We start from the raw sequence: 24,056 nt of genomic DNA, 5'->3' as shown, positions 1-24,056 counted from the left end.
GTTTCTTTTTCTATATTCTAAAGTAAGCTACTACTTTTTCTCCTATAATTAAGTATAGTAGTTTTAATTTTCATGGTTGTTAGGACAAATTGTGATAATATATATAAAAGTCCCTACTGCAGTTCTTAGCACATGGTAGGAAATTAGGCAATGATTTTTTTCATTCTTTCATCAATAGATCCCACTGAAACAGTATGCTAGATATTGATTAAATAGTCTAATTCAAATTGGGGTATTGTAATTATATCTTATGTATTATACATTGTATCACAAATATCACATTAAATAGTATTTATTATATATATTATATCTCTAAGATGTATATTCTCTTATGAGGCACAAATATTCTCAAAGTAATCTGCCTTCTTAGTATTTCAAACTATATTAATTACAATTTAGAAGAAAATAAAATTGACTGCTGTCCTAAATTAACGTGACATTTTCTATCTTCTAAGGAAAGTATAATTCTGATAAGTTTCGTGACTAACTAATACCTCCTACCTTCATGTTCACTGTTTCCAGGAAGAACCCTATGTCCTGTTTAAGAAGTCTGACAAACCCCTTTATGGGAATGATCGATTTGAGGGCTATTGCATTGACCTCCTCAGAGAATTGTCTACAATTCTTGGTTTTACATATGAAATTAGACTTGTGGAGGACGGGAAATATGGAGCCCAGGATGATGCCAATGGACAATGGAATGGAATGGTCCGTGAGCTAATTGATCATGTAAGTCCCTCTTCTCATTATGTATTACATTTGGAAGATGGCTAAAAGATTTACTTTTTAAAAATTTTTGATGCGGGGCTGGCGCCGTGGCTGAGTGGTTAAGTTCGCGCACTCCACTGCAGGCAGCCCAGTGTTTCGTTGGTTCGAATCCTGGGCGCGGACATGGCACTGCTTGTCAAACCACGCTGAGGCAGCGTTCCACATACCACAACTAGACCCACAATGAAGAATACACAACTATGTACTGGGGGGCTTTGGGGAGAAAAAGGAAAAAATTAAAATCTTTAAAAAAAAATTTTTTGATGGTTAGGGATTAATAATGTCAAAGAGCAGTAATATATTTCAAATATGAATTTCCTTCAATAATTTTATTCAAAGTATGTATTATTTTTGTTATTAAATATATAGAATTTAAGAGGGAAGTATAGTTCTATTAGAGAGAGAAGTCTGTCTTAAATTAACTTGTGTTTAAGCGATTTAATATCTTGAAATATTTGGTCTTAATCTGCAAATTAGACTGTAGTTTCCCAACAATGAATTTCTTATTCACTTTTATTATGCTAACCTTCTAATCAATAGAGAGAATGAGTGATATAAACTCTAAATTTCTTTATAAAAATTTTCTATACTGGGATAAGAAACTTCTTATCTTTAGAGAGGAGATAAATCTATATGTAAAAAGCATGGAATAAGATGCTATATAAAATAAAGCAAGAATATTAAGCATATGGAAGTAGGAGGATAGAAATTTTATTTTATTTTTGTAATTGAATAGCCAGGCATTCCTTTTCATCCAGGAAACGATTATCTCATAATTCCTCAGTGGATTATGTCAATTAATTCATTTCTTTGAAATAAGCTCTTATTTTTTAAGTATTATAACAATGTATTTGACTTTGTTTTTTGTAACATTTAAGTTTATTTTGTCATTTTCCATAATATTAAGGCATGTAGTTATTGCTAAGAATTTTATAAAATAATAAAAATAATTTTCTTTTAAAAAACATTGTGAACTGTACCCTAAGTAAAAATTCTTACCTATGGAAGTAGAAATATAGGTAATTTTCAAAGCATTTTGAAAGTACTTTATTGTTATTAATTACAAAGTTCCTTATTAAGAAGGAAATAAGAGATTTCTATCTATCTATCTATCTATCAAGAAAGAAATATCAGGCCTTGGTTAGAAGCAGAATAATAACACAAACTATCATGTTTTAAATTTCTTTTTCTTCAAGTTTTCAATATATTTCTTTTAATGATTGGGAATTTTCTCAATAAGATCCTTAAGTTTTAGACTTGATTATTTCTCACAAATTCTGCTTAAATGGTACATTTATATTTTAACTTTGTAAAATCCTTTATAAAATGAAAATATTGGAATATATATATATATATATATGATTTAGAATCAAACATAAAACCTTAAACTTTATGTTAGTTTCTCTTAATATAGCAGTAACTATCAGAAACCTAACTCAAGCTGCTTTAAGCAAAAATGATACTTTATTGGTTTACATCTTTGTGAAGTCCAAAGGTGATGTGGCTGGATTTAAAGTATCAAGATTTAGTCTCTGGTCTTTTGCCCCAATTTAGTCTTTGCTTCCCTGTATTTGTTTTACTCTTAGATGCATGCCTCCCAAGAGGTGGCAAGAACAATTGCTGCCAGCAATTCTAGATTAACCATCCAGGTAGAAATATAGCACCTGTACCCTATAATTTCATCAATAAACCCTAAATTTGGTTTCATTGGCCTGACCTAGGTCATAAACTAAATCCTGAACCAATTATCCTATTCCGAGAGAAGTGGTGTTCTCATTGGATATCCTGGGGCATATACTCACTCAAGAAACTAGGGGGTGGAGTCAGCCCCTTCAAAACCTCATAGATTTAAAGTGGGGGAATTGTGGGTTTTCAAAGGAAAATCAGGGTGTTTATACTTGAAGAAAGTGGAATGGATGCTGCACAGACCAAAACAATGGATATTCACTATAGAATCTTTGGATAAGTAGCTTGTGTTAGGCTTTTATTTTAGTCAGAACACAAGAATTTTAGATCACCAATGCCTTTATGTATATATTTGTCTTAGGTGCTTAGTTAATGTTCTTTTTATTAAGCGTTTGGGGTTCAAAATTGATTAAAAGTTTTAGATTCCTTTTTGATTTCCTATCTGTATATTTCTTCAAGGAAATTATAGAGTAGAAAATGAAGGTTAGGAAATAATGATTTAGAACGATGGCATAAAAGATGACGGCACACCAAATGAAAGCATAGTAAAGGAGTATTATAATTTGATATTAATTTCTCAAAAAATATTTTTGGTATTGAGTTGAGACCACTGATGAGGTCTTCAAGTTATTTAATCATTTTATTCTTCTTGATGCCATACCTGTCACTTCACCTTTTATTTTCCCTGACTACAGTGCTGTCCTGTCCTAGTATGTATACTCTTTCTTCCTATCCCATGTTGTTGGGCTGGCCTTGGTTTTTAATGTTTAGCATGAGTCATATCAAAAGAGTGATGATTATAGTCAGGTATTTTTCTTTGTACAGCCTCAATTTAGTTTGCATGCTCATGAATATGCTAATTTCAGTGTAAAGTAACAATTTGCTGATAATCAGATCAACACCCTAAACTTTTCCCTCTCCTTACTTTCCTCGGAAAGATTACCCTCTCTCATAGCTTGATTATCATTCTCATATGGAAATTCCACCATTCAACATCTTCAGCCCCAAGCCTTGACCCATGTGTCTAACTACCTCTGGTATATTTTCCACTTAAATGGCTCATACACACTTCAAAAGCAGCGTGTTTCCTGCTGAATTTATTATTTATCTCTCCTGAAGCTGTTCCTTCTGAAGAGTTTCCTTTATCAGTACATGACATGAAAATTCAGTAGGGCTCCCAAGCCAAAAATTTAGTAGTCATTTCTGAATTTTTTATTGAGCGTATTTCTTAAGTAATTCTGAAAGCTGCCCACTTGTCTCCATCTCCACTGTCACTTGGAATAATATTCCAATATGAGGGTCTTTCCCTTCTAATCCACTATCTATATGTATCATTCAGCTAGAGTCTTGTTTCAGTAGGAGAAATCTGATCATACCCTTCTTTTGCATAAAATCTTTCAGGAGTTTCCATTGTCCTAAGGATACAGGACCAACTATATAACATATTTACAAGCCCTTCCACATTTGGTTATTGTTCATCTCCTATGGAAGTCTTCTTTTTGACCCTCCAGATCTGCTCTCAGACCTCCTCCCCCTGCTTTCTGAGTTGGGAGTTTGTCCTTTATAGAGCAAATCAACAGGGCTCCCCAGCCAGAGATCCAAGGCAGCAGGAGAGTGAGGTCAGGATATTTCCTTTCCTCCTTGCTGCCTGAGATGTTGCCTTGGGGTGGTTTGCGTCCCTACATTGAATATCACAGTTTCTCATAAGGATGCCTGCTCTATGCAAATCCCTCTCCTGTTGTCAGTTCCAATTTACACCCTACATAGCTTTTTTTTCTTTGAACCTTAGGGGTAGTTGCAGCTTGGCTGCTACTAGCCTTGGGTTGCTGCACCATCCCTTAAAATTTCCTACACCAGTGGTTCTCAACATATGTTCCACAGACCTGCAGAATCAGTATCACTTTCGAACTTGTTAGAAATGCAAATTTCCAGGGCCTACTCTAGACCTACTGCATCTGAAATTCTGGGGTAGATCACAGCAATCTCTATTTTAACAAGCCCTATTGGTGATTCTGATGTTCCCTGAAGTTTGAGAACGAATTAGTCCCTTTGTAAATAAATCCTGTTCAGTTATCATCATTTGAGGGTGCCATCGCATTTCTGTTGAGACGCTAACTGGCACACTTTTCTATATTTTCATCTATTCCGCTCTCTCCAGCCATATCCATGTGGATTTTTATCAGTCTTCTTCTCCTTTGCCTCCTGGTTAGTTCTCTGTCTGCAGCACTCTCCGCGACCCCCACCCAGCTCATTTCATCTGAATTACTTCTACTTAGCTTCAGAAACTCTTCCCTGATGAGGCTTCCCACCCCACCCCGGGAGGCCCACCTGCTATGAGTTTCCATATTACTCTTCGTGTATAACACGTATCACACTTTATTTTAATTATCAGCTTAATATCTATCCTACTTACTTGAATGTAAGTTATACGGTAGTTTATAATGTCAATCAGGACTATTTCAGTTGCAAATGTAAGAAACATGGCTAAAAATAGCCTACAGAAATATATAGTTTTTAAAAAGCCCCACATTACTAAAAACATCCAGTAGTGGTTTTCACTTCAAATATAGTTAGATCCAAGGTCTTAAAATATGCTATTAATGCGTGGCCTCTCTCTGCCTTGTTATCTCTCCGCTTTACTCTCTTCTCTGTAGGTTTTATTCTTAAGCAATTTCTTTCCACATGGTAACAGAAGAGGCACATGGTGGCTCTAGGCCAGTGGTTCTCAACTGGAGACAGTTTTTTCCTCAAGAGACTTTTGGCAATGTTGGGAGACATTTTTTATTGTCACAATTTAGGGAAAGGGGGAGATGCTGCTACTGCCATCTAGGGGCAGAGGCTAGAGATGCACAAGATAGCTCCTCACAACAGAGAATTATTTTGCCCAGTGTCAATCGTACTGAAGTTGGGAAACTCTGCCCTATGCTTACCTGGCTTTTAGAATCCTCCTTTTGAAAGAGATAGAGGTCTACTTTTGCCAAACTTTCTGCAAAATCCATGGCGGGTGCTGGGGAGTGGGGGAGGGGTGTCAGCTGGACCAACTTGGACCATCTGCCCATCTGTTGTCTAGTCCATAAGACTGGGATTGCAGAGGTGGTAATCTAAATGACCAGACCTGGGTCGTGCGTCCACAATTGGAACTGTGGGATAGAGTCAGCCCCATCTGAATTGTGCTACTTGTAATTTTTATGTGGACTTAGGTGCAGAGACAACTATTTATTTTATTCCAGCTATATGCCAGACCATTTTCTATATTCTCTAGGTTTAGTAGAAGGGAAATAACCATTCAGAGACTATATGACAGTGCTCTGATGGGGAAATATAATTAAAAACAAAATCTCCTCCCAACCGAGAATGCCTCTCCACGAAGGTAGAAGACGAAGAAATAATTTTATTATTGAATAAGCAATAAACCAGAATGTGATACACACTACAGTCAGTTTGCTAAGAGATTGCAAAGACAGAAAGAAATTTTACCCTTTTATATATAACCAAGCAGATGCAACCCACTACATACATGTATTCAAGATAAACAGTAACTAGTCCTCAAGAAGACTTGAAAGCACTATTTATCATACATAGTTCATACCACAGTCATTTGGTAATTAGGGTGATCTTCTGTGCTAGCTAATTGACTTTATCCAATGGAAAAATAATCTTTTTGACAACAAATAGGTTTTAGGCACCCATCCACCAAGGTTAGGCTTCTACCTTCCCACAGAAACTTGGAGATGGAGTGCTATCTTCCTTGGTGATTCTGTTTCAAAGAGATACTTCCCAGGCCCTTAGGAAGGGCATTCCTGGGTTGGAAAACTGTCAAAAGGCTTACCAACTTTTTAAAGATTTATATACATTTTGAAGAGAGAGGTAAAAGACTTACAATTAGAAGTTTTCTAAAATAAATGATCTAAGAAAAGAGGAGGGAGTCTCTTCCTTTATTTTCAACAGGGAGAACTGAGTCTCTTATTTTTAATTTGTATTTGCCCTTACAGTTGCAAGTCTGTTATTTTAGTAACAGTTGGTTTTACCACCTTCTCCATTCTTCCTTCTCAAGAGGACACTCGATGTATAGGGTTTGGTATGATCTCTCAAATTTATTATAATCTATATATTATATATATATATATAAATATATAATCAGGGACCGTTCTTGGTGGTGCAATATGAAGTTACAACTTCAAAAAGATATTAGGAGAAAGGGTTCCCCGAGGCATTGTTAGTCCTTGAAAAATGACGTCTTCCCCTCTGAAAACACCTTCCTCCCCTATCATCTCCAGAGCAGAGCTGCACAACATGGTGTGCTAGTAAGTACTTGGTAAGACAGATGTGGCTTCAAATCCTAATTCTTCTATTACATAGTTTTATGCTTTGGGCACATCGCCTGAAACTCTTTGAGCCTTAGTTTCTCAAAAATAAAATAGAAGGCCAGACCTGGTAGCCTAGTGGATAAGTTCAGTGCACTTCGTTTTTGTGGCCCAGGTTCCGTTCCTGGGCACAGACCTACCTACTCTGTTAGTGGCCATGCTGTGCTGGCAGCCCACATACTAAAAAATGGAGGAAGATTGGCACAGATGTTATCTCAGGGTGAATCTTCCTCAGCAAAAAAATAAATAAATAAATAAAATAGAGATAATGATAGCATATTAATAATTAGGAATGATATATATAAATTTCCTAATGCAGTGCCTGACATATAGTAGATAATAGAGACATAACTAATATGATCAAACTTTGTGTCTTCTTACTTATTCTTTCCATTATAGTGTTAATGAATATTCTCGTTGAGACTGAAAAGTAAAACATTTAGACACTATTACAGTGAGAAAGATGTAGGGATTATGGTTGCTATTGATATTAATTTTGAATCGAATCATAGTCAGTAAAATTAGTGTTAAGTTTTAATGCAAAGTTTATCTATTGAAACCTTTGGTATTCAAATATCTCAGTGGTTTCTTACCTAAATGACCTATGTCTTGTGAATGGTAGTTTTATATTAGAATTAATTAAACATAGGGAAGAATTAATAGACAATAAAGTCACTATTAAATGAGCAGTAGGTAAGATAAATGGGAAAAACGATGTTTAGGAGACCAGCAAAGCAGGGACACTCATTTTGGTTTTTTTGAAAATTACTGTTTAACTTTTTTAAATCAAAGAAATGATTATAGAAAAAATTAAAATGTTTCTGGACCTCCTTAAATTTATTTTATGATTTGGTATTGTGTCAAATTAGAGTTATATATAAGACTGAAAGTGAAGAGATTTATTCTCCTCGCTTAAATCCTTAAAAAACTTAATCCAACACTTCTCAAATAATTTTTTTTAAATAAAGATTGCCCAGAACCACCCATGATGATTGGTGACCTGGGCCATTCTATTTGAAGTTTGTCACATAGCTTTAAAAGTTGATAGCTTTTGTGAATCATCAAACTGATTAAAATCTAAATCAGGACACTCTTTTGCCCTATCGATTCACTGCATCCGAACTCCTCTGTATTGTGGTTTATGCTTGGTAGTGTGCATTTGCTTCAAATATAGTGAAAATAACCGGGAGACACAAATAATAAAATTGCAGAAATGTTCAGCATTCAAGAATATTTATTGAAGGTATGACACAAATTTTTGACAACAAATGTTTAATTCAAGTACCACGCTCCTCAGAAAATATGTTACATATTTTCCAAATGCTTTTAATTCTTATGCTGCCTTCCAAGGGCCCCAATGAAAGCATCAAGGAGCAAGTAAAAAAATAAACAGTGCCATATTTCTTCTTGAAATTAAAGCATCATTATTTGTTGTATAATATTTTATGAAATATTCTATCGATTTTTTCCTTCTTAAAAGCAAGCTTAGTTACTGAACCTGACATAGTAGAGATGAGTACACAGAAATTTGCTAATGCAACCATCATATTAAGTCGGGCATAAATTTCACTTGTAGCTTTGGGTTGTGTATTCCTTATGGCTAATAACTCACTTATGGGCTCATGAGACAACAATTGTGAGTATGTTATTCATAAAGCCAACTTGAGTTATTCATAAGCATGAGAGAAAATACCTAAGCTGCAATAAGCTAGCAAAACGTATTATTATGGGACTGCTTAAAGGAGACAAGGGCAGTTAAATTACTTTCAAATCTCTGGTGATGTTTGCCTTGGCAGTGGAAAACTTCAGGAAGATTTATGGTTGTAGACATCCATACATAAGTTAATAAAGCAATGTGCAAAGTCTGTTGTATGTGCAAATTAAAAATAGACCTCAGATCTGTCTCTACCTTCCCGTTTGCATCCGCCAATCTAGTAGAAACTCTTGCCACTTCGTTGTGTTTTTATTGTGTATTTCCTGCCTCTTCTTTAGGAATCAACCTATACATTATAGTCAGATTCTTATCTAATCACCAATGTCTCCTCAAAACTTTCCCACTCAAAGCATTGCAGAGATACCAAAAGGTTGCAGCATAAAATTTCAAGTACTCACCTTTAAGCTCTCTCACCTTGTCACCTATTTAAAGTCCACCTCCAGGGTTCCGTGTTAGGACCCTACTCCATAGGGCTTTTCCTGACCACATCATTCCTTTAATGAGCCCACTTTTTTGAACACTTGTGGAACTACTACTTCTGGTCCTTCATCACAACTTCCCTTGTTACTTGAAATTCTTTATCCTTTCACCCTTCACATAGAAAAAGCTTCAGCTGGAGGCAAATTTCAGCATGCTCTTCAGCCAGTGCTCTGCTTGGCCTTCTCTGACCTAGCGTCAAAATGCTGATAAAATGTGTAAGGGGATACTGTGTACTCATAGCTGAAGATCTACGGTTACTTCATATCTGTGGAAATTTGGGTGCTATCTATCATCTATCTATCGATCCATCTATTTATGCTGTACAGCCTTGGGAAAGTTATTTAGTTTGTCTTCAAAGCAGTTTTATTATATGTACAATGGGAATAATGATACTCACCTCACAGACTGATGGTGTGGATTAAATGTTAAGGCCCAAGCGTGGAGCAGTACTGTAGGCATTTTTAACTTCGTCAAATTCATCAATGGGATGGCAGAGATGGGGGATAGATGGGTGAGAGACAGGGAAGGGGAGAAGGACAGTGACAGGAAGAAAGAACAGTTTAAGTGTTGGAAAGTGATGCTGAGTCCACTGTAGGTCTCATGACTTACTGTGTGAAAAGCTCCTGCGCAGGTGGATACTCTCATGTATAGAGATACAGATTTAAAAAAAAAACAAACTAACACTAGTCAAAAAACCACTACTTAACCTGGTGTGCAACTGTAGAAGCTGAATTCAGTTCTCTGACTGGGCTGTTTAAGGAATTTTCAAATCATATTTGAGAAGCTGACTCTAGTTTAGGACATGAATGCATGCCCAAGTCTTAGTGTGTTGCCTGGCAAATAGGAAACACTCAAGATAAGTAGTTATTGTTATTATTATTATTATTATTATGACTGTTACTGTTACTATATCCAAAAGGGTACCAAATGTTCTCTTTTGTGTTGCTTTATCTTGGCTGTTAAACACTATGAGCTAGTTTACCAGACTACTATGGAACCATGATTATAATATATTTAAAACAAATAATTGACTATATGTGTGAAATAATGTTGTCAAAGAAAAAGGGCAATCTTTTTATGATTACAACTAAAAAAGGGAGAGATTTTTAAGGCCAAATTTTCAGTCCCTTTACCTCATTAGAATTGCATACAGCAGACTATGAGAAGTGTCTTTTTAAAAGTAGCATTTAAAGCTTAGCTCTTTTAGAGATGCCAAAGAACTTTATAACTTCTTTGTGCTTAAAGAGACTTGTGTTTTAGTCTCATTAACCATTTGTGGTCGCTAAGAGAGTGTATTGGTCAATAAAAGCATTTATTCTTTTTAATGAGGCTCCTTTTTATGTCTTCAAGTGTGGTTGACATTTTAAAAGCAAATACACAAAAACTTGATCATTTGACAGATTTTTTTAAAAAAAGACAGAATGAGGTAGAAATTCGGCTTCAGTTTATAAAGTAGCTATGACAAAGTGGGAAGTCTGTTGGGATCTAATTGACTGGTATTTTACTTTGTTTTTAAGAAGACCGGTGATGCTGTGGTTTCCCAGCTATTACTGAAAATACTAGAATGCTTCCCAGCAGGCTGCCTTAGCATTGCAATTGGTATTTAACACTATCAAGCCTTTCATGATCATAAATGAGCCTTAGAGGACCTCACTATACTTTGCTTTTGCCTCCTGATTGCTCTTTTATTATATTCTAGGGAGGAAATCAAATATTTGTTTTTCAGGGAACTTAAAAAGGCCCCAGGTATTATCACAAAAATGGAAAGGCTAAATCAAACAGCAATTTCTACTAAACGGGAACTGACTTACACCAGGGCTTTGATTTTTGATAGCATGTTGTCTCAATTTTTCACTCTGGTGGAAGCATTCTCGCATTTTCAGTAACAAACATTAAAGAGTAGTAATGTTATTTTTTAATTTTAAGAAAAATAACTAAAAGATAGAAGTGGGAATTTATTTATAATTTCTTGTGACCCAAAAATGACAACTGTTAACATTTGTTTCTTTTGTTTTAAGTTTCTCTTTTAATATAAAAGTTATAAAACATTGTAGATAATGTTGAAGTGCTTCACTCACCATAAAATGTCTCAATTCAGTAATTTTCCAAATCAACACAAAGGATAAAATTACATTTCCCTCATCTCTCTCTGCATGTAACCACTATCGTTGTATATAAAATATTATATAAAATGAAAGTAGAAATATAAATTAAGGGCAAGTATATTCTGGGAGGGATTGCCTACACATACAGATCCAAATTCTAGAATTACTTGGATTCAATAATAAAAAATTTGGGGGCCTGCCCAGTGGCGCAGCAGTTAAGTTCGCATGTTCCACTTCTCGGCGGCCTGGGGTTCACTGGTTCGGGTCCTGGGTGCGGACTGGCACCGCTTGGCACGCCAGGCTGTGGTGGGCATCCCACGTATAAAGTAGAGGAAGATGGGCATGGATGTTAGCTCAGGGCCAGTCTTCCTCAGCAAAAAGAGGAGGATTGGCAGCAGATGTTAGCTCAGGGCTAATCTTCCTCAAAAAAAAAAAAAAAGTTTGATTCGGAGAGTGAATTTAAAGTGACACTATTGAAGCAATGGGCTGGAAAATGTGTTTCTCTGTGGTATATAGAACATCTGTGTTTTATTAAATAATAAACACTGATTTGCATCTATTATTACCAGAAAATCAGAATAAATGTAACTGAAAACAGATATAAACAATTGTGGCTTCTTTTTAAAGTGACATTTTATTTAGAACTTAAAAAAAAAATTAAACAAAAACAAAGCAAAGTCCTAAGCAGAAACTAAAGAAATTTAAAAAGGAAAGCCATAGCATGAATTTTCTTAACAGGACAAATATTATTTCTTTGTTAACTGTGACTGGATTTTCCTATTACATTAAATTATGTGAAGTTGCTTTTCAAAGTAAATTTGAATAATGAAATAATACAATTACTGAAATAAGATATCTTCATGATATCCCTACATGGAAGTATAATTCAGTATTATTAATTCAGCATTTTGTGCCTGTCACAATTTTAGGCATTGAAGATATAAAGATAAATATGAATCCTAGATGAGATAGACACAAATAATTTCTACATACTTCAGATAATGACATAATCAGAGATATTCTCAAGGTATTTTGGGAAACCTCAAGGATATGTATCTAATCCTGTCTGAGAGGAAAAGGATCAGGGAAGTCTTTAAGCTTGAATTATAAGAAAATGACAGGTGCCTTTTCCAATATACTACTTTTAGTGTTGCAGTTAGCTTAATTTCAGAGGGTAGTTCTACCTGAAGGATGTTATTTTATATAACTTCATACATGACTAAAATACCGAACTACAACTTGGTCAAGTTCATTTAAACATATTGAAAAAACAATTCAACTTAGGATAAACTCTGATCTGAATCAGAAAAGTTTTTTAAAATTTACTTTATTACTTATTTATTTTTATTGAGATAACATTGATTTATAACAGAAAACTTTTAAAGAGAGGATTAACGAGTAAAAAAGGTTTCTACATCTCTTTTTCTGATAGATTTATTATTTTTATTTTTAGTTTTTTGAGGAAGATTAGCCCTGAGCTAACTGCTGCCAATCCTCCTCTTTTTGCTGAGGAAGACTGGCCCTGAGCTAACATCCATGCCCATCTTCCTCTACTTTATATGTGGGACACCTACCACATACCACGTTCTGAAGTGGAACGTGCACACTTAACTGCTGCGCTACTGGGCTGGCCCTGATAGATTTATTTTTATTAATTTATTATTTACTTTTATTATTTATTTTATTAATTTTATTAATTAGGAACAATCTATTAAGAATGTATTTGTTTGGTGATATGGAATTATACTAACATTAACCACTGTTGTTTTATGTCAAAATCGTCTGTTTTCACCCATATAATTTCCTGATCATTTCTAATTACAGTTTAAGGTGTTTTGACTCCTTTAGGGCATTCAGTTTGCTAAAGATATAGCCACAGAACCAGAGTTTATTTTTTACATATTTAATTATGATTATATTTCTGATCAAGTTTTTTCTTAAACATTCTCCAACATGGATCATTGGAGGATCAGAGATATTGCCTGTGGGATTTATTCAAGCACAAATTCATTTACTTGTTTACATGACAATATTTAGTTTACTATTAGGCAAGATAAAACTATCTTTTATGTCCTTATATTTTCTTCTCTATGGAAATGATTAATTTTGATACCTGTAGTATGCTAAACTCTCTTTGTTCACTGTACATTATCTTTTAAAGCAACATGTAGATTAAAAAATATTCTCTCTAATATCACTTTCTATGTTTCATTACATGTGATTTCAGGCTTTTCTCCTAGTTAGACTATAAGCTCTGGGAGAAACTCTGTCTCTAGGACTCAGCACCATGCCTAACACATAATAGACACTTAATGAGGGTTTGTTAAATAAATTAATCCTATTTTTCCATCCATGTCATTTTGGCCAACTCCACTTACACAACTACTTACAATAGGAATACACCTCAAGTGAAATTCCCCAACCATCATATTCTATCTACTATTGTACATGCCTTGTCTCATCTATGCAGATGTCAGTGTCTTGATTGAAGCAGGAATGACTGCATGTTCTTCTTGATATCTCCCACAACACCTAGCACAGGGCCTCACATGTGGTGGAGATGGTCAATGAATGTCTGTAGAATAAATGGATGGATATAAATTGTCCACCTAGTTTCTTCTCCTCTCCATACTAGGGAAGTGCAATAAACTTGATAATACACCTGTGATTACTCTAAACCATAGCTATGATATTGTCACAGATTCATTCTGAAAAAAGTAAAATCGGAGATTGTTGAACTTATTAGAAATTAAAATTTTAAAGTGGAGAAATGAGTCACAGTCGTGGAATAATAGGTAAAGGCATTCTGAAGCACTTTAATATCCCAAATGTGGACTCATAGGAGGGTCATTTTCAAATGTTTCATAAACAGATACTGTCAGCTATATCAGACAATACACAGCAAAGTAATAGGAGTTCATGAGTCATGGAAAACACTCGGAATAAGACCTTCAGACAAAGTAGCTTTGCCCTTAAATTCCGCCCAAAATAATAGGTATACAAAGATCAGAATTGTCATAATTGAAATTGCATAAATCAAATGAAACTTGATTGCAAACAACACTATCAAAAGAGAGCTTGTCCTCAGGGCAAGAGCAGAATAGAAACATTGTGTACTCCGTAATCAAAAGGTCTGCAATATAAAAGTGACAATTTTAGCATCAGCATATTAAGAAAACAAGTCGTCCTGGTGATCTGAGAGTTTATCTTTTAAGCACCTTAATACAATCTTTTTGGAAGGAAACATTTCTAGAATGCATTACGTGTACTTCACTCTTTGAAACTGTAGTACAGGGAACATAATCCAAACTCCAATTGCAAACTTTAGAGCTTTCATGATAATTTTATACTTTACATTGCACTCACCCAAGAATTATGGAATTAATGTCTAGCAAATTGTCATCAGTGGTTTGTGCTTGAAATGCTGCAAACATTTGCTCAATAATCATATACTTGGACTCTCTCACCTTTTTCATAGGGTCAAATGGGCGCTTGATTGATTCACCCCGTCCCCACTTCCCACCCCCTCCAAACAGTCCTGTGCTTACCTCACGTGAAATCTCACCTTGTCTTCTTCAGCTTATTTCTGATTATCTTTTATTTATTCCAGACTTCCTCACATACACTTTACCTGCTTTTCTGCACAAACCGTTATGCAGACTAGGTAATTTTTATGTCCATTTTCAACCAGCATTTAAATAATTGGAAAGTCAGTATTGTTAAACGTATGTTGATAATAAGCTGAATTCTGAGCTGTGCTTCATGAACTGAGCATAAGATTAAGTTAAACTGTTTAAAATTGGCATAGATTGCTCAGCAGAGCCACCAACACAATGTGGTCATGCCGTAGTGGGGATCTCTTTTCTGGGTCCAGACATTAGTTATGCAAGTCTGCAATGTTTACTATGTGGTTATTCAGAAGTTATTGAGCTAATGAAACACACAGGATAGGTTTTTAAGGCAGAATATTAATTTTCATGTGAGTGTAACAAGGCTCAGTGCTTCCCAGTGTTCACACTCCTATTCTGTAGGTGCAAATAGAAGCCAACTTAGAAATCAGTGGATGAAGAGACAAAGAACAAAACCTGGGGAATCAGATCTCGTGTCCTGTACTGTGGTGATATTTCTTTCTAAGTACTGAAGCAGGGCAGTGCGAATCAGAGCATTCTTTCCTGGGGATAAAAAGCTGCACACTATTTTTCCTCTCATTTTGCTAGGCAGACCATCACACATCTGCTTGGAGAAAACATCTTATCTTAAGGATGTTACAGTACGATTAAGTGGGCTATCTCTTTTTAAAGAAACAACTGCTGTTCTTGATTAGATTGATAAGAGGTTAGTAACTGATAATCTCTCTTAAAACAGTTTCATTTTGTCCTCTAAATCTTCTTCCTCCTTTTTCTCTTCTTTTTCTTTTTTCTTGACTGCTTCTGGACCGAATGAATTTTCTTTGGACTCATTCTTTTTTTCCCTCTATTAATTTGAAGTTATAAGCTTTATTTCTATTTATTGTTTTAGCGGCTATTTTAACAAGTATACTTTACAAGCTATCAATAAATCAATATTTTGTCTTTCTCCAAAAGAATGCAAGGACCTTAGAAAACTTAGACTGATTAACCCCCTGCTGACATCTACTGTTATTTTAGTTCTAACTTGTTTTTATTTAATATCACAAACAAGCCATTAATATTATTATTTTATATAATCAATATTTGTTTAGATTGAACACATTTAACACATCCATTTGCTTAATTCTCAATTCCTTCTTCTATCACAGACCTTCTTCTGTGGGATTCTATTTCCTTCTAGAATAAGATACTTTAGTGGTACCTTTCTTCTGGTAATAAATTCTTTCTCTTACCATCTCTTGTTTTTTTTTAATTGGAAATGTCTTTATTTCACTCTCATTCTTGATAGATAGTTTTACTGATACACAATTTTAAGTTAATTATTTTTTCTCGTACTTTGAGCCATATTGGTCCACTCTTTTCTGACATTCATTGTTGTTCTTATGAAGTTAGCTATATAATTGTTATTTCATTATATTTTCTTGTCTGTTTCCTTTGGCTGCTTTAAAATAAAATCTTCTCCCTGTCTTTGATATTTTCAGCTTCTTTCTGATGAATCTCAGTTCTCATTTACTTACCTTGCTTAGTTTACATTGACAGTCACACAAGGATTCATGACATCCATTAATTCTAGAAAATTTTCAGCTGTTACTGTTTCTATGTTATCTTTTTTTGTATATCTGATTAGATATATTTTGGAATTTCCATGTCTTTTAAACTCTATTTTCCCACCTCTTTTTGTCTGCCGCATTCCATGTAGTTTACTTCTGATATATCTGCCATTTTACTTTAGCTTTTCCAATCTGTAGTACAATTAATTCATTGAATTTCCAATGTTAACGTAATTTTTATTTTAAAAAAATATATTTGATTCTTTTTTTACAAATCTCACTTGTCATTTCTCACAGTTCTTTTGCTCTTTGTGTTTTGTATTTCTTCTTTTATTCTTTTAAATGAAGTTTACATACTTATTTTATCTTTATGTTATATATATTGGTAATTTTAATATCTGCATTCTTGAGTGATTCTGCAATTTGTTATTTCTGTTGACTGTTGCTCACAGCAAGTTGTTTCATTGGGTACTTTCTGATATTTTATTGCCAGAGAACGTGTAATCCTTGAGACATCATTTGTTGAAACACTTGAGCTTTTGATAAGGTGAATTCCTTCAGAGAAATTTTATTTTAGCTTCTGCCAGGAGCTTAGTGACACCACCAATCCAGAACCCATTAAAAGAAATTTTGTGTTTCATTTTATTTTTGGAGATCACCACGTGAGGGTGGATAAGAGGGTAAGAATTCGCAGAACAGGTGTTTTTCTTTTTATTCCCATGTAATTAAGGCCAAGACTATGTCAGGCAAGGGTCTCCACCATCTACTTCTGTGTGATGGGCTTTATTCTAGTTGACCCACTGCCTGTGATTGCGGTAGGGTGTGTTGGCTTTATGTAAAAGTCTCCAATCTGATCATTCATTTTACATGAGACCCAGGCCTTATCTTCTGGTTTGGGCATCTGGCCCATCAATCCTTCAGCTCTGGCCTATGAGGATTAGAGGATTTCAATGCTCTCACGGCAAATGGCAGCTCAAAATTTCTGGCTTCATATTTTCTTCATTTTAGTTGTTCTAAGTTAAAAGTATTTTTCCAGTCATTTAATCCTTCTGGAGATGTATCTGGTGGGATGTTTTCACAAATACCTAATCCTTCACGTTATATATTGGATTTTGGTATTGTCAATTTCATTTTCAGGGAAGTGACATTTTCCTGACCCCAACTCCCAAACAGGAGGACATCAAAATTAAAAATTTAATATTTAATTTATTAAACAGAAACACGTGAATTATTAAAAAAGAGAGCAATGTGGTTGATATCATTCTATAAATAACTATATTAAACAAGAAGCACAAAATACATTTGTTTCATTTATTCATTGAAGGGACTGCTTTGTGCAACGTTCTGTGCAAGTCACTGTCAGTGACACAAAGATGACTTAGACTTGGACTCCTCTGTCTAGAATATTTAATATAGTATAAAAACTAGATATGAATATATAATTAGCACAACAATCGATTGAAGAATCAAGTGTCATGATGCACACCTGAGGGATGGAGAATACATCTAGAGCATGGAAGGCATAGACACAGGTTGCAGGCATGTGAAGCACTTTGTGGAAAGGTGGCACTGTGAACGGGCCTTGAAGGATCGATCTAACGTGCTCGAAGTCGTGAATGAGAAAAATGTGTTCAGACAAACTGTGTTTTTGCAAACACCAGTGAAGATCATAAAAGAAGGCAGTGCATCCAAATCAGAGTACATGATTTCTGATCACTTTCTCCTAAGTTATTATTCACCGGACAACAAAATCTATCAGTCAATAATTGTGATGAATCAATTGCAAGAATATACATGTGTGTGTGAATGCAAACACATACACATATTTCATGATGTTCAATTTGCCTTGCTTATAAAGGCTAATTAATGTTTTATAATATAATATAATGATCTCTCACCTCGGGATCAACAATATAAATAAAAATATAATTTGAGCCACACGTAAAGTCTGAAGTCAGTATCTGATAAGTCAAAATTTAAGGAAAAAAAATGTTTAGGCAAATCAGTTAATTATGTAAATAATCATATTACATTGAAACAAAAAGTTGTCATCAAACTGAAATGTCAAGAATTTTATATGATACAACTTATAGATTTTCCCTACTCATGATACCATTAAAAAGTTATAGAAGTTTTTCCTATCTTGAGATTTAAATATATAACCTTTAAAGATTAATCTAAGAGCAACTCTAATTCCTTTCTTTAGAAGATGTTTGTGACAAAAATTCCTTTCTGATGTTTCACAAGTTTCCATAAGACTCCAGATCAAATTAGGATCAATAACCAGTCTAAATGATTAAAATGTAGTTTCCTACAAAAACAAAAACAAAAAAACAAACAAACCTCATTCCCGAAGTAGTGTTCAAAGCACACATTTTCTGCCAATGCCAGAGGCCTGTCACCATTGTTTAAACCTTGGCAAAGTTCAAAGAGAGCTCATCAATGAGCAGTGAGAATTAACGTGGCCCTCTCATTACCCTGCTGAGACCCTTTGTTCAAACAGTCAATTTCTATGCTGTTTGTAAGGTTGTGCAGTTGTAATCCCTGGGTAACTGCCAGGAATAGCCATAGTAACCAAACAAGCAGTGTCTTTCTGTTTTCAAATCAACCTCTCATTGTATAAAGAATTTTTTGAATTATGATGAATCTTGTTTCCAGTCAGTCTTTTTAGATCATTCCAAGACCCTAAGTGAATGATCTCACTTCTGTATGTGTGCTATCGTAGATGGATTCATTCCTATACATCTCTTTACATAAATTATTTATGCTATGGTTTGTCATAATAGATGAGATTAAATTCTCTAATTAAAACAGAACATGTAATATGCATACAGATAATACTAGTGTTCTGATGTGCTCCCATATTGCCTCTATATAAATCATGGTGCACTTAAAAAACAAACATGACTTTCACAATTTTTCAAGGTAATTGGTACAATATAACAAGTGCACACACAAGCGTACATGCTTATATATATTTACATATGTCCACAGTATGCATATGTGTGTATACACACACACACAGATATATATGTGTCTATGAATATATACAAACAGTATACATATGTGTATGGGTATACTAAAAGCAATTTTAAAAGAATAAAACTATCCTAGTAAAAAAAGAGATATTGTTTGAAAGAATTAAGATTCAGTGCTCTGTCAAGGACAATGCCTCATGTTTAAATGTCAATATGAACTTGGATAATTTAGTGAAGACTTGATCACAGATTTATTTGCTGCCCTCACTGAAATCTATTTTCAATTCATTATTCCATAATACATTTTCATTCTATGTTGAAAGATAATCAGTCCACCAAATATATTTTGGTATTAGAAAGACTTTAAAGTTATAAGCAGTGGAATAATTGTAGTGTCAGCCAGATTTCCAAATTCCCTCTATTTCTTATCATAAGTGTGATGTTGGGCAACTTCTGTAAGTTCCCTGAGCTTCACTTTTCTCACATAAAAAAGGCCTTTAACAAAAGAATATGCTTCGTGCTGAGGATTAAATGACATAAAACATAAGAAGTGCTTAGAATAATCCCAGATATATTATTAGCATTCAATAAGTGTTCGCTGTCATTGGTATTTTTTGTCTGATAGAAATAATAGTGAAATATCTGCAATGAATGAAAACACAAACCCTGGCTCACAGCCTCTTCCACTCACCTTACTTCCCAATGAAATTATCAATAAACAAATAAGGAAAAGTCTGCATTCCCTCTGGAATCTAGGGATGAGGCCGCGCAAATGACAAGTTTTCTCAATGCAGCCTAATACACATAAGACTTGAGAGAAGGAAGAGTAGAGGTTAGACACCCGATCCCACTCTCATAAAATATCAACGTGTTTGCGAATTTAGTGGAAAACTATGAGAAACTGTGCTTTGTATCCCCAGTAGTGTTTTTTAAACATAAAAATGATTCTTTAGTTAATCTAAACAAAATTTGCTGCCCAAATTTATTATTGTTGGACATTTTAAAAATTCTAAGACTATCTGGTCTATTTAATTCTCCCTGTTTGGGTCTTTTTCTTTTCTTCTTTTGCTGAAGAAGATCAGCCCTGAGCTAATATCTGTACCAGACTTTCTCCACTTTATACATGGGTCACTGCCATAGCATGGCTGATGAGTAGGGTAGGTCTGCACACAGAGTCCAAACCTCCAACCCTAGGCTGCCAAAGCAGAGCACACCAAACTTTAACCACTATGTCAAACAGCAGGCCTCTAATTCTCCCTTTATTTTTATTTCCAGAATGTGCTGGGCTATGTTGACTTTCCTCTGATCCAAGTTACCACTCTTTCCCTTTCTTAAAAGCCATTCATTATATCTTCTGGATCCCCACCGCCTCCATCATTAATAATCTCCCTTTATTTCCAGTCTCTTCCTTGATTATTTCCTATCCGGTTTGGCCTCTTTCCTGTTGAAATTGCTGTCTCTGTAGCCCTAGTAATGATGGCTACTTTATCTCTCTCACCCTGCTTACCTCAAGAGGCTGCGTCAGATCCTCTTGGCTGTTTGAATTAGGCAACATGGGCTAGGCTCAAATGTCTTAGTAGCTTATACCTACAGAGATTGTTTATCACTGCTACTACATACAGATCAAAGGACAGCTGAGGGCTGTGCTCAATGTTCTCTCACTCAAAAACCCAAGCTGATGGAGCCACTGCCACATGAGCATTGCTGATTATCACATCAGAGAGGATCATTGGTGAACTGGACATTGTCACTTAAAAGTTTCTTCTCAGAAATGAAAGCAAACCACTTCTGCTTGTATTCCATTGACCAAAGTACATTATACAATTGTGCTCAACTTCAAGGGAAGAAGAGAGTGCAATCTACCATGTGCTCAGAAAAAGACAAACTGTAACATAGTTGAATAGTCCTAAGACCATACTCCCCATTGTTGTTTCCAGTTTATAAATTCTCTAAGCTCCAGAAAAACCGTAGATTCTTTTGAGGCTCATGTTCCTGGTTATACCATTCCTTCTCTTTTTATGCCATCTTCCACTCACTTCTTAATCACAACTACTCATCCACCGTTGACTTCAGCAACTGGATCATAGCCTTTCACTCTTAGATGGTTGATTTCATGATTCTAGATAAATTCAGTGTCCTTACAGAAGACCTATGCATCACCATGGGCTCTAAGATTCATGAGCTGTTCATTTCTTGGGGCCTTTCAGCCACATATACTTATATGTGCCTATAATTACATCATAATCATTATCATGACCAAAAGTACACAAACTCTTAGATCAATAACTCAGAAATTCAACATTCTTTTCCTTCTTGCTTATACCTTCATTTGACCCCACTACACTTGTTTTTGACCCTATCAAACCCACGAGGTGATTGATCATCTATCTGATTTTTTGTATATTAATTTTCTCTTCTCCTCACATTTCTCCATATCCAGCTTAATTTCTGTGGTTTGTTGTTACAGCCATTCTCGTCTAGTACCAAATTTATTTTTCCTTTGTTGTTTTATATCATTTACCTTCTCAAAACTTGACTCTATTAATGTCATTATCTTCTTCACTGTGCCTGACTTAGACGAATGAACTCAAACAGAGAAAATCAACCTGTTGTGAAGAATGGAACCACTATAAAGTGACAGTCAATAATCCTAAATGAGCTGTCAACACTGTCACAACAGCTACAGACTTTTTCAAGTCACCACACTCTCTAGTATTCTGTGACAATGCTTTCAAATGTTTCTTCCTACTTCTCAAGTCTACCCGTCCCTCTTTACCTTGCAGCAGAAAACCCTGGTCTTCTGCTTCTAAAAGAAGTAAAAACCACTAGATGAGAATGTCTCGTCAACCCTCCACTTTCAAACTGACCAGAACTGTTTCATTACCACCTGCTCTTTCCTTCTGTCTTCGAGGTTTAATGGAGGAATTGGCCCTTCTTCTGCTTAAGGATGTTCTTTTCATCTTTCTTTTCCATTTCGTCTTGTCTATTCAGGGATTTTTAGACCCATATCTCTTTCTTTCTTTCTCTACTTTAGACCTCTAGGTCTTTTTCTCTCGATTCATTTCCATTTGTATTTTTAAAAGATCATAATTTCTCATTAAAAAAAACAAAACCCTTTCAACTGCCACTCAAACGTCTCAGTTTCCCCTCAGAGGCAAGTCTCTTTATCCAGTTGGCTGCGCTCTCTCTCCATTGCTTCACATCTTATCCATCAGCATTTTTGAACTAACGTGTCATCACAAATTACTCTTATTAAAGTCTCCAAGTTGCTGAATCCAGCAGATCTTTGTCAGGCTTTATCTTACCTGATCTGTACGAAGAAATTTGCTCAATTTATTGCTGTGTTCTTGAAGTACGCTTCCACTGGCTTCCATGAAATTCTCCTCATTTTCCAGTTGCCTGTCTTAGGTCACTGCTTCCCAGTTCTATTTGCTATATTTCCCTGTTCTGACTATCTTTAATTGCTAATAGAAAGAGCATATATTATAATAAACTTAGAAAAAATACCACCTTATTTCTTTTCAAGATGGTGTGGCAGCATGGAGCTTTGACAGGTTCCTCTTTGATTAACATGCATAACAAAAGTCCATGCAAAATAAGCAGAGTGAGCCTGGCTAAAGCTATGGGCCTCAGGGCCCCTGATCCAAAATTAGGCATGTGGGTCTAGAATTATCCATGGATTAAAGGTGCTCTATGTAAAATCCAAGTCTGAGGCACATTTACTACTTGAAACCAGGGCTTTGGGTGGAGCCTACTTACTTGTGAAATCAGCATGAAAACACTGGTGCCTGAGCTTTTGGTTTATTTTAAAGCTGTGGACCTAGGTAAACAAAAAGGCACAGATTCACCCAGAAAACTAGGAGCTCTTTCGAACTACCTACTTGTTTTGGAACTCGATACAAAATACCACCAATATTACCAGGGACATGAACCTCAAACCACGCTTATAAAACATAGCTATAGATTGGAAGATTAGGGAGGGGGCACTGAGTGAAAGGAATAACAAGCCTTTCACTAGCAAGGGGCCTCTCAGGATGTATGAGAGGAGAGAGAATAAAACATAGAAAAATAACCAAAAATACAATCTCATATTGAAACACCGCAATTGAATATGAATTTTATCCTTATGAAATGCACTTTGTAGAACTGACAGAAACTTTAAAAACTAATGGCAAAATATCTTCTAAAATTCTGTAAACATCTACAAAAAGGAAAATAAATTGTGTAGTAAAAAATGATGAAATGTGGGAAATAGTGAAATGAAAGTGTAAAAAGTATCATTAAAAGGTTATCATTTCTAAACTCAGTAGACAAGGTTCACTGAACACAACGAGAGAGTGAGTTAAATGGGAAAAGTACTGATCAATTTAAGCAGCACACAGCACAGAAAGACAAGAAATTACAAATTAAGAAAGAAGAGCTAAGAGACGTTGAGGATAGGGTGAGAAACTCCATCATATATCTAGCAGGAGTTCCAAAAGAAGACAATGGAAGGAATTGCAAAGAAGTAATATTTTAAAAGATAATAGCTGAAGATTTGCTGGAATTTTGGTAATATATACCACTAAATCAAAAAGGTACTCTGAGTAAGAGACAGGAGACGTAAAAATAAATGAATAAATTTACTCTACTGTGAAAGACACAGAGAGAAAACATTAAAAGACAAGCCATAGACTAATTTCCAATGCATGTAATTGACAAAGGAATTTAAGGATTCAGAGTATAAGAACTGCAAACTGGCAATGAGAATGGGATGTGGATTGGGGCATGGGTTTCTGGAAG

General features: G+C 35.1%; 1 protein-coding gene across 2 annotated transcripts in view; it reads left to right on the top strand.

Moving 5' to 3' along the window:
* GRIK2 (glutamate ionotropic receptor kainate type subunit 2) overlaps positions 1 to 24,056 on the top strand; it is a 610,822-nt gene that overhangs the window by 421,183 nt on the left and 165,583 nt on the right. For both annotated transcript variants that reach the window (XM_046676126.1, XM_046676127.1), the window contains exon 10: positions 523 to 729. In XM_046676126.1, coding sequence (XP_046532082.1) covers positions 523 to 729 — 207 coding nt within the window. The remainder of the gene's footprint in view (positions 1 to 522; positions 730 to 24,056) is intronic.

Source organism: Equus quagga, chromosome 11 (genome assembly GCF_021613505.1).
Source record: "Equus quagga isolate Etosha38 chromosome 11, UCLA_HA_Equagga_1.0, whole genome shotgun sequence".
In the NCBI taxonomy this organism is placed as follows: domain Eukaryota; kingdom Metazoa; phylum Chordata; class Mammalia; order Perissodactyla; family Equidae; genus Equus; species Equus quagga.
This window is presented reverse-complemented; position numbering and strand designations above follow the sequence as displayed.